Raw genomic sequence first — 12,022 nt, 5'->3', positions numbered from 1 at the left:
AAGTATAATAAGGGCCTAGAAATTGGCTAAAAACAGGTATAATATAAGCCCAAAAACAGGCCCAAATGAAAGGCCCATGAAAATTCGGTTTTATGGTTTGGATTGGACTGAAAATTAAAAATTCGGGGGTTTGGATTAAAAGGTTATTTGGTTTGGATTCGGTTTCAAAAAATGAAAACCGAATTAGTTCGGTTTGGATTCGGTTAGAGCCTTAATCCAAACCAAAAATCGAACTTTCACCCCTACTTTCTCTACCCCCCTTCCTTCTTCCATGACCTTTTCTCCATGGATGCTACCACTAGATGCTCGTCCTCTTCTGTGAAAATCTGATAGAATTAACCTTGAATTGATTATGGTTTCAATTGATGATTAATGTCCTCTTCAATGCTTTCACCGTCTTCATCCTCCTCACCAAATTCAAATTTCAAATTTTAATTGGGAAACAAATTAGGCTAGGGATTTTCGCGCAAATTAGAGCATTGAAGGTATTCTTGCGCAGTTCAATTTGCTTGTCGATTTTCGCCAAAATTGATTGATTTTTTATTTTCGCCCAAATTGATTGAATGTCGATTTTCGTTCTCCCTCCTTTAATTGTGTGTGTTTTATGGGTAATTATTTTCACTTGTTCTCACAATAATCGGTATTTTCACTCTATTTTTTATCTTTATTTATGGGTTTTCTTTGTCATTTTTCGAACAGAAACAAATCTAAGTTGGTTTTTATTTCCCATCAATTTTCTTGTTAAAATCTAGGTTGGTGCCATTTTTTTCTTGGTTTTCTTTGGGTTCGTTTTTATTTCCCATCATTTTTCGCGTTAAAATCTAGGTTGTTAAAATCTTGGTTCTGGGTTTATCAAATACTGTAAATGTATGCTTCATCAAATATCTGGGTTTGTGTTTGTTTAATTGGATTTTCAAGATGATTGGGAGTGTAACTAACTTTTTTTTTAATTACAGAGGTACATTGCATCATAATTACGAAAATGGGGGCGAGGTGGTGGCAGCGGTGATGGGGTCGAGGAGGGAAAAAACGGGGGCGATGTGGCGGCGGAAGAAGTGAGAGGAAGAAGATGGATTAATTAGGGAAAAAAATGGGTTAATTAGGAAAAATTGGTAAATGGGTGGGTTAATTAGATGGTAATTGAGTTAATTAAGGATGATGACGTCATGGAGAGGTATTAATTCATTTGTGAGGGGCATTTTATGAATTATTGAAACTTGATGGACGTTTGGTGAATTAAGGCAAAACTCGGGGTATTTCATGAAAAATCCATAAAATATAATTGCAATAATCATAAATATGATTGAATTTATTTAATTTATTTTCAAATTGCCAATTATGATATATAATTATTCTTGATTAATTTCAGGCATGATTTGTTATTAATTCAAGTGTGAGCGAGGGTATGACTATTTTACAGGGGACACTAAATGTGCAGTTACTAAATTGAACTCTGGAGTTTCCTTATAGAATAGAGATTAATAAACTGGTTTTTGAGTCCGACCGATGCCTCGGGGTTACTACATTAATAACATGTTCATTTACTTATTATTTTCACAATGATAAAATGAAATGTGTCATGTATTAGTGGTAAATGCTTTAATATTAAAACTAAATGTTGGGAGTTCAAAACTTATGCAAACCATATTGACATTTTTCCTGGCCCTTTTGGTAAAATTAGCGGTAGCGGGTAGCGTTTAGCGGTTGAGTAGCGGGTAGCTGTTGGAGTAGCGTGTAGCGGTGAATAGTAGGCGGTAACTGTTAACTGCCAAAGTAGCGGGTAATTAGTGGAAATATCTGGTAAAAGTAGCGGTTGAGATTGTAAATACAATAAAAGCTATATATATTGTTTAAAACTTTATTATGTTTTGTCAAATGCTACATGTTACCTTCAAAAGCTACAATTTTTAGCGTTTGACAAAAGTTACTCAATCGTAGATCTACCACTAACTAAACCGCTACCTTATCAAACATTTACAAATTATATAAATAGCGTTTTAAACAGGTCAAAACGCTACCTCAAACGCTACCCCTAACCCGCCATATATATATATATATATATATATATATATATATATATATATATATATATATATATATATATATATATATATATATATATATATATTATATATGTTATTTGCATTTTGCTCTTATAGTCTTTCTATTTTCTCTTTGTACTTTGTTCTTGTATTCTTTTGTTTATAAACAAGATAGGTGTACACATTGACCAAATGGCCGCGGTATTCATTTGGCAAAGGGTAATCATTGTAGTTGTTGTAGGTAGGGTCGAACGTATACGGTCCCGGAGGAGTCTAAAGGACCCCATTTTTTTTCTTAAACTTATATTGAAGTAATTAATTGCACTTGAGCTAATCAATGTAGTAAAGACAATGTAGTAATTAATTAACTAATAGTAAAGACAATGAAGTATACACGTAACTTTGTGGTTGCTTGATCAAATAGTGAAAAGACTTTAGAATATGGTTTTTGTTTTTGTTTTTGTTTTTCCGTCTTTTAATTGTCCTTTGTTGATGCACTAAATTATTTATGTTTTTTTTACTTTCCTTTTGTTAGTCGTTTTTTCCTCATCATTTTCTTTTTTATTTTGTTAATTGTATAATGATTCATGATTTTGCTTTTACAAAGCACAAAAATTTAGCGGCGTCGTTGTTTTGTAATTGGCATAAGATATATTAGTAATGTACTCCATTTTTATAGACTTAGTTGCATATTTCTTTAAACTTTTCAGATACCTAATTATATATGTAGTAATAGCATAACGCCCATAAGCATTGAGAATGATGTTCAATTTGTTATTAGTTTCGTTGTGTGCTCTTTGTTCAACGACCATTGTAATAACTTGAAGCTCCTTCAAAGTATGAAAGCATAGGCATTATTATTGAAATCGGCCAAATTATTGAAATCATAAGCTTCTTCACTCATGATTTTTTTTATTTTTTATTTTTTATTTTATTGAAATCATGCCAAATTGTTGTAATTAGAATAGGCATTGATTTTATGGTTATGAAACTCAAATCCTCCACTGATTTTATTATGGCGTTAACAATATTTTGATTACTTACATTTTAACTTTAACCCCCTAAAAGGGGAAAATATGAGAAATTATAAAGCAAATTATAAAAAAATTTAGACCCCCATTTGTAAATTTCTGGATCCGCCCCTAATTGTATGTCATCAAAATTTTCGCGAAGATTTAATTTCACTATATTTTTTTGGTTCTAATACGAGGAGTTCCTACCACTTTCGGCGCTAGTGGATTAATCTCCCGCGGGAGTTTGCATGAGTACCTCGATAGGCAGCATCCATCCCAGTTGAAGTATTTTCCATTCTCAAGGCTCGAACCCGAGACCTTGGTTAAGGAGCAAGAGACCCTTAACCACTCATGTCTACCTGAATTGGTATTTGATTTCACTATATGTCTACGTAACTTTTATAAAATATATTCCCTAGCTAGACTTGAAAATAATAGAAATGAGAAGAAAGTGCAAGTATAGTGTAAAACCAGGCGAGGCTACATGGAGAGGTATTATTCCCTTATCAGAATTAGATCAAATAAGTGTGATTACACATTCATCTGTTTTATACTTGTACAATAAACCAACAAAAAAAGAATGGCTTAATCCATCAAACAAGAACAAAATAATAAATTGACGATTTTACCCGTTAGCCGGTCGGGTGAGTTACATAGGTAATGGACGATTTAACCTTGAGTGTAATGCATGCTATGGGTGCGGACCTCATTGAAGTCGAGTCTAGCATGAAAATGGCCGACTTTGGTGATTTTTACTCTGGTGGGAAATTGTTTCGAGATCTTTTAGTACCCATGGATTATTATGGGAAACAAGTAGAAGATATTAATTCCTGTTCTTGCAATACAGGTAACTCGATTTGGATGTGGTGGGTTTAGTCTTGGTATGTCAATGTCACATGTAGTACGTTGCAGATGGGAGAAGTGCGTTTCATTTCTTCAAGGAATGGGCTAGGGTTAGTTTAGGTGGTGAGCCACTAGGGGATTTCGAAGCCGCATGCACCTTCGTTTGATCGTCGAGTCTTGCTAGCTGACCAACCTCATCAACGTCGTCAGGTGGCCGCCAATGGACCACAAGTCAACTATTTTAGTGAGCTTCGTTTGGGTGAAGGGAAACGCTGGGGCCGGGTAAGCAGATGACTCCAACTTTTGTAGTGCTCACTAAAGACATGATCGACAAACTCAAAGCCGCTGCGAATATAAATATAAATATAAATATAAATATAAATATAAAGGATAACCAGCGTCGTCCGTACAGTCGGTTTGAAGTTCTTGCAGCTCATGTATGGAGGTGTGTATGCATATGCAAGGCACGCGATCTCAATTACGATGACATAACAACCTTAATGGTTGTTGTTTCTGCACATGAGCGTCTTCAGCCACCGTTACCATCAAGGTACGTAGTACGTAGTATATTTCTATATTTTTCCATTTCCATTTCCATTTCCATTTAATTGTGTGCTACATAAATTATAAATTATAGTACCTCGTTTCATTAATTTCTGTACGCTTTGAAACATGTGTTCAAAGTTGGATATATTAACCGTCAAATTAACATTGCACTGGAATCCGTGCAAATACAAGCTATGATACTGAAATTGAAACAGCTACCACGTCTCCTACATTTAATTATGATACTTGCGCTGTTCTTATTTATATGACACAATAATATTGTCAATTTCCCCAATGCACGGTTTCAAACATTAATATCTTCAATTATGGACAAGAAAAAATTATAAAAAGTTGATAAATTACTGAGACGAATCTAACAAGACCCTAGACAATTATGTTTTTTCTTAAATATAAATCAGAAAAAATGAAGTAAAAAAAGATCGCGTGAATACTGTCAAAAATCCAATTGTGTCATGTAAATAAGAAAAGAGAAAGTACGTATAAGTTATGCATTTAACTAGCTAGCTAGCTAACATGATCTTGTGTATATATGAATATGCAGCTTCTTTGGAAATGCAGTTGTTGAGGTTGAAACATCTATTCCCTGATTACTAAGCTATGGTTGTAGTGTAATCAGGGAAGCAATCCAGAAGGTGAATAATGAGTACTCCGTATATATTGGAAAATATTAAGTATTTAAAAGATCAAAGTAGCCTAAACAAGTATCAATATTCAATACATTGATGATCATATCGAGGAATAATGGAAGGTCCAGCTTATGGTGACAATAATGTAACGATTGTAAGTTGGTTGAATTTGGCAAACCGAGGCGTGGACTTTGGGTGGGGAACGGAGATCCACATGGGGCCTCCGATAGTACAAACGTGTGACGGAGATATTCAGCTTTCTCCTTATCGGAATGACGGGTCCGTGGTGGTTAGCGCGTGCTTGCAACCTAAGCAAAGATTTGTTAAATGTATAACTTCTCCCATTCTGTGAATTCAAATTTAAGTGGATGGATCGGAAGTGTTTGTTTTCACGTTTTCAATAAATTAAACTTCCAATTTCTCTCCATTCTTAAAGCATGAATAAATTGCATAACCAAATTACTTGAGCTCGACCGATTCAATGCATATTCTAACAGTATTGAACTTAGCACTTACAAGATCTGATTTGCCCCCGTCATCAAGAGAGAGAGAGTATTCCCTTAACCTTATTAAATTATTAACTCTCTCATCTTTTATCAATGTACACTCACATGTGTTAATTTAATATCTGGTTACTCTCCGGCTCTTTTCTTTGGGATATCATTCTAGTTCGTTAGTTTTAATTAAATGATCGAAAATGCTCATGCTGTCACGAGTACTATTTTTCTTGGAGGAACATGATGGAGTTCAAACAAAATTTGAATCAGTTATTTCCCAGATATAATTAGAAAGATCATGAAATACGACAGACATCTCAGAACAAAAAAATTATACATGAAATTCGAATTCTAAACTTTTGGATTTTCTAGCAGTAGCCAAGCCACAAGAATGATCATTTGCAGGCTTGCTACCTGTGTTTTCTACTTTCTAGTTTCTATTACCTTAATGTTAGTCATGACCGGACTTTCTTCGTTTCACAAAAGGAACTATCTTGGCTTCTTTCATGCTCCAAGCATTCAGCTTCGACATTTTTATGCTAAGGTTTCCTTTGTTGAACACAAACATTTTTGCTTCCTTGTCAATGGCTAAAATTGGGTATACTCTGGCTGTGATGCACGCCTTTCCTTCCCCACCAAAACTTTCCACAATTGAATGGTCGATCTGTAAAACAGGTTTACACAGAAAATATGTCAGTCACACTATATAACACTAGTACTTATTTGGTAATGACAGATTGACATTTGACAATAAATCTGAGTTCAGTACTTATATACCAAGGTTCTAAGTGAAATCTTCTCCTGAAGGGGATCGATGTCAACGAAAGCTCCAAAGCTAGTTTTATCAACCACTTTGCTTAAGGAAGATCTGGAAAAAAAAAAGTGAAATTCTTATGAAAAATAAGAGGGAATTTCAAACAAAGATACAGGAATTGAAGTAAAATTTTCTGAACATGGAAATTGACCTGCTCAAATCATTACACATCAGTACAATATGCCTAGTGTGATTCTTAAACACCCGGAAGAAAACTACAGTTTCTTCAGTTGAGTTATTAGAAGCCAAAACCCGCAATCCAAATGGTCCAAACTTGCCTTCTTCTGCTGCATTTTTCTGAGCACAGATCAGCTGAGGATCATTCCAACTAGGTTCCATCTCCTCTGCATCTTCTAAGTTTGTCAACTCGAATGACACCTCCACATCAGCCTTCCAGTGAAAAAGTAAAACTCCATTATTCACACACCACATAGTTAGAAATATTTCTAAAAAGAATGAACAAAAATTCAATATGGTGATTTGCAATATGACTACCTGAGCTGCTGTGATGCCACCAACCTCAACAAACGATCCACTCTCGAGCTCCTGGGCATGGATTGCTACTTTACCCTTGCGAAGACTTTCAATCTCTTGGATTGGCCACTGTATTAATTGCTTCCCACTAGTACTAAGCCATACTTCTCGAGGTAAAGACTGCAAATTAACAACGGATCTCAGAATACAAAGCAAAAACTTCAAGTTAAACCGAGAACCAGAAGTAGTATACCTGAAGCCCTGACCATCCCTTTTTCTTGTCATTTTCTCTACCATTAGCCTCCAATATCCACGCCCATAATATTCGTCTTTTTTTCTCACCATCAAAAAATGTCTTTGAAGCATAAAACTTACTACCATAATCATATCTCCAATCAGTATTATCTTCCATGAAGTCAGTTATGTCTACCTCGAATTCATTTGTTTCAGTCTTATAAAAGCCTAGTACATAGTGATCATGATCAAGAAAGCTCGCCTTTAGAACAAATTTAGTATCTTCCTTCTTAAGATAGTTCTCAACTCCATCTTTACTATCAATGCTCACAGGATAGAAATCAGGACACTCCCACATTCCAGTTCTTGTTGAAGAGTGAAAAGGCTTCTCACTCCTAGTCCACTTAACAAAATCATTACTGTGGTACCTAAATGCTATTCCTCGGCCATCAATCTTTCCACCAATAAGAACTTGCCACGTGCCATCAGACGCTTGCCAAGCAGTTGTTGGATCTCTGAAGTTGCTAGGATCAATATCACCATCTGTTGCAGCAATTACAGGATTATTTGGTGACTTGACCCATTCTTTCAGGTAAGGATCAGAGGGGTCTTTGGGGAATGCTAGATTCTGTGACTGGAAGTTTTGATCATCTGCACCAGTATAGAAAATTACAGGCCTACCCCCTGGGAGCACGGTGACTGAACCGGAGTAGCAACCGCCCAATTCATAAGGGTCGGTTGGATTAAGGGCATGTTCAAGATGAATCCAGTTTACAAGATCATGTGATATTGAATGACCCCATGTCATGTTCCCCCATATTGCAGAGTAAGGATTATACTGATAGAATAGATGGTAAACACCTTTATAGTACAATGGTCCTGTCGTAGGCAAAATTTACACATATTACAGGCAATAACACATCTCAGTTATATACACAACTTTGTCATGAATGAACTACCAAAACAGAACATACCATTAGGATCTGCGAGTTTTTTTCATTAGCCCCGATTCAACAAATCCATCATCAATTGCATACAAATAGTACAGAAAGAACAGTGATAAGCATCAAATTGACAGCAAAGAATAGCATAATCATTCAAAGCAACATTTAAGAATAAGTTTAAATTAAGTTCAGATTGGTTAAGGCTTACCATTCATCCAGTTCTTCGGAGGTTGGAAGTGGTAGGCCGTCCTGTAAGGCTGCTTGGTGGTCTGAACTCCATTAGCAACTGCTGCAAAGAACAAAAGTACAGCCCAAAGAACAGTTATTGCCATGTAATTCATATTCAAATAACACAGCTAAGAGTTAGCTAGTAATGGTATCATATATTATACGCCAATTCCACATCAAAAAATTAAATGACTTAGTCAACTTGTTGCGTTTAATATGCATTGAGAGTTATAATATTCCTGGTTGAACTACTTGATAGCTACAGAAAATATAGAATTATTGACCTGTTTTCTGCAAATGAGCACATCTGCCTCGGTCACACAACTGAAGGTACAGTGAAATAGATGCATAATAAACTTGTTCCTTGTTCCAGATTTATCAAAGTAAGTAGGTAAATGTGAATGTCAACTAGTTTAGACTGGTATCAAAAGCTAGTTACACTATGGGTTCGTTACAGAGTCACATAAAATAATACGGAGTAAAATGAAAATGAGCAACTGGCAAGGTCTTCATAACAAACAAAAGTCAGTTAAATCTATAAAGCCAAGATTTGTTGTTATTCAGATTTTGATATTAAACAAAATACAAAAAGCTATAGAGAACAGCAATGTCAGTAGTGATTAAATTATTCAAATTAAAAATAGAAAGTTATTGAGAAGTATGCCATTGTTAAGTAATTCAACTCCCTTTGTCTTTTAGAAGCAATCAACGTTTCGTACTTTCATATCATCACATGCAATTAAGAGTAATCCTAGCCAATCATTAATACCTCCGCAATTTTGATGGTGCAGGCGTGTACACGTAGCTCTAGCTACACCGGGATCAAAACGACCAACATTATACACAAAACACGCGTTTTTATTAAATTCTTAGAAAAAAAAACAATTACCTTGAACAAAAGAATAATTCCCTTAAACAAAAGAACATTAAAGGCTATGTTTCTTTTCAGCTATGTTTTTCGCGTTTTTATTTGATTCGCTGTTATTTTTGCGATATATATTCTTCTGGGTTTTATGTTTTGAATTCAAACTGTGAAGAGGAGAGAGAAAGTGTGAACTAGGTTTTCTTAAATAGGTTTTAGGGAGAGAAAGTAATGAAATTTTCCAAAAATTCGTTGATTTTTCTGCTTCAACATCAAATTAAATCGATTCTTCTTCTTCAAATCTGAATTCTGCAGCTGAAAATCAGATTTTGGGAGGTAATTTTTCAACTTTGTAATAATAAATTGTATGTTTTGATGATTTTGATTTTGTAATAACCGTGTTTTTGATGATTTTGACTATTTTGAGGATTTTGTTTTTGTAATAATCGAGTTTTGATGATTTTAATGAATCAAATTATGTAATAACACGCTGATTTCGTTGAAATCGTTGATTTTGAAGATTTTGATTATGTAATTACAATTTTTTTTTCCAGAAAAGAACACTTTAGCGTATTAAAAGAACATATGTTTGTATTAAAAGAATTGTTTCATTATGCTCGTATTAAAAGAACAGTTTCATTATAGTAGAAAAACATACCATTTGCGTTTCATAATTTGATCTTTTATTTCATTGTGTTCTTTTTTTTTTCAATTTCATTTTCGTTTCATAATTTGTTCTTTTTATTATATTGTGTTATTTTTTGTGTTACTTTTTATTTATCCTTTGTTCTTTTGATTGCGTTCTTTTTATGTTATTATACATGTTAACTTATTATTTTTTCAGATATTATGAATAATATGCTTGATAATTCATAACAGAATGATGCTAATGATGATTCAGAATCATATGTTATTGTGGGACAAAGTACTTGACTTGTTCTTTTAGTCTATATATTTGTTCTTTTAGTCTTTTCATTTGTTCTTTTTATAATACTATGTTAAAAGAACAAAATAAAAGCACGTGCACGGTTCTCATTATGCACTCTTTAAGAATTTTTCCTTTCTCCTTCTCTGTTCTTCTTTGATTCTACTTCTTATTTTTTCATTTTCTATTTTCCAGCAACTATATATATATATATATATATATATATATATATATATATATAATAATTGTACTTATGAATAATAACCATTAGTCATTTTAGAAATACATTTTAGAGAGAAACAGGAGAGGATTTATATTCTCTCAACATAAGAGAGATTTTTGAGAGAGAAAGAGTAAAAGAGTAAAAACATACATTTTCTCCTTATTCTCTCTCTAAAATTCCTTCTGGATCTTTCTCGTTTGTTGAAAACACTAGTTCAATTTGGCTAGTTTTTGAAGCAAGAGAATCTCTAGAGAGCGTGATATTTTTCGAGGATGAGATCAGTTTTTGAAGATTTATTAAGAGATATCGATGCTCCTGATAAATGTTGATCAAGTGTTTAATGTTCTTTTCAAATTGTAATGTTCTTTTCACAACTTTACTTTTACTGTGTCGTCAACATAGTTTGTTCTTTTAAATCAACATAGTTTGTTCTTGTATATCAACGTACATAGATTGTTATAAAAGAACATATAATGGTTTGAAAAGAACAAATAACACTTTAAAAAGAACATAGTCTGAATCGTGGTAAAAGAACAAAAATACTTTTTTAAAAAAAATATAGATTTAGTTTTAAGTGCATCAAAAAATCGTCGTTTCGTCTTTTTAATCAGAATATAAAATCGTTTGAATAGAACAAATAACACTTAATAAACGAACATAGATCTGATGCGTGGGATAAGAACAAAATACATTTAAATAAAAATATAGATCTAGTTTTAAGTGCATCAAAATATCGTCGTTTTCGTCTTTTTTATTAGAACACTAAGTGGTTTGAAAAGAACAAATACAACTAATAAAAGAACATAGATTTGTTGTTTTTTTCGTCCCTTTCATTCTGTTCTTTTGTTGATTGATAAGGAAAAAGAAAATGTAAATTTTTTTCCTGTGTTTTGTTCTTTTTTTTTGTCGTTTTTTTTTTTTTAATTTTGAGTTTTTGTTATTTTAATTTTCTTTTGATTTTGTTCTTTGTGATTTGTAAAAAAAGTTGTTGTTTTTTTAATTATTTTGTGTTCATTTTTACTTTTTTACTGTTTTTTAAATTTTTTATAATATTATCGATATTATGTTTTTTTTTTCTGTTGCATTTTTCACATGATGTTCTTTTTGAAAAATAGTTGTTCTTTTTATAGTTTATCAGGAGAGAGAATATGTTATTTTCATTTTTGTACATGTTCTTTAGTTTTTAACGTTAGTGTTCTTTTCAGGTTTTGGTTTATGTTCTTTTTCCTTACACTATTATGTTCTTTCAGTTTAGTTTCTTATGTTCTTTCTTGTTTTTGTTTTTGTTTTTTTGTTTTTTGCGTTTTCTGTTAATGTTTTTCCGTTTTGGTGCAGGTGCACGTAGATCTACGTGCAGGCCTCTGCACCATTCGCGCGTTGCAATATCTCATACGAAGTATTTAATTAAGGCATTTTGTGGCATGAAACACTATGGCTTTGTTTGGTTGAGGGGATTTGGGAGGAAAAGAAATGAAAGGAAATGATTTTTTTATGTTCGCATGTTTGGTTAGATAAATGACATATGATTTGATGGGAAAGGAAATGATAGGAAAGATCCTTTACAAAAAATTCAATTTCCTTTCCTCCCAAAATTAGAGTAATTTGAGAGGAAAGGGAAAATTAAAAGCTGTCATTTACATTTCCTTTCTTTTCCCCTCATTTCCTTTCCTTAAACCAAACATAGGAAAATAAAATGTCTTCCCTTTCTTTTCCTTTCTTTTCTTTTCTCT

At 33.2% G+C, this 12,022-nt stretch overlaps 1 protein-coding gene and 1 pseudogene across 2 annotated transcripts; one reads left to right on the top strand and one right to left on the bottom strand.

Annotated features, from left to right (window-relative positions):
* The first annotated feature begins 2,234 nt into the window (after positions 1–2,234).
* On the top strand, positions 2,235–5,171 carry LOC110795890 (spermidine hydroxycinnamoyl transferase-like; annotated as a pseudogene).
* A 661-nt stretch (positions 5,172–5,832) lies between these two features.
* Positions 5,833–8,425, bottom strand: LOC110795885 (beta-fructofuranosidase, insoluble isoenzyme CWINV3). Of its 2 annotated transcripts, XM_022000926.2 has the most exons (7): positions 8,263–8,425; positions 8,085–8,093; positions 7,130–7,989; positions 6,898–7,056; positions 6,554–6,792; positions 6,366–6,456; positions 5,833–6,252 (listed from the first exon to the last, which is right to left on the bottom strand). In XM_022000926.2, the coding sequence occupies exons 1-7, from the start codon at positions 8,393–8,395 to the stop codon at positions 6,040–6,042; spliced, it is 1,704 nt and encodes a 567-aa protein (XP_021856618.1). In that variant the 5' UTR covers positions 8,396–8,425; the 3' UTR covers positions 5,833–6,039. The 2 variants fall into 2 exon arrangements, with proteins under 2 accessions (XP_021856618.1, XP_056698531.1); XM_056842553.1 differs by lacking the exon at positions 8,085–8,093 and having other exon boundaries at positions 8,263–8,424.
* Between the last annotated feature and the right edge of the window lie 3,597 nt (positions 8,426–12,022).

Source organism: Spinacia oleracea, chromosome 1 (assembly GCF_020520425.1).
Source record: "Spinacia oleracea cultivar Varoflay chromosome 1, BTI_SOV_V1, whole genome shotgun sequence".
In the NCBI taxonomy this organism is placed as follows: Eukaryota; Viridiplantae; Streptophyta; class Magnoliopsida; order Caryophyllales; family Amaranthaceae; genus Spinacia; species Spinacia oleracea.
This window is presented reverse-complemented; position numbering and strand designations above follow the sequence as displayed.

Excerpts from the sequence above, each read along its gene's own strand:
- LOC110795885 (XM_022000926.2), bottom strand. The coding sequence starts at position 8,395 with ATGAATTACATGGCAATAACTGTTCTTTGGGCTGTACTTTTGTTCTTT. Across the intron at positions 6,793-6,897 it reads GTGGCATCACAGCAGCTCAG|GCTGATGTGGAGGTGTCATT; the intron begins GTAGTCATATTG and ends TTTCACTGGAAG. Across the intron at positions 6,253-6,365 it reads AGATTTCACTTAGAACCTTG|ATCGACCATTCAATTGTGGA; the intron begins GTATATAAGTAC and ends CCTGTTTTACAG.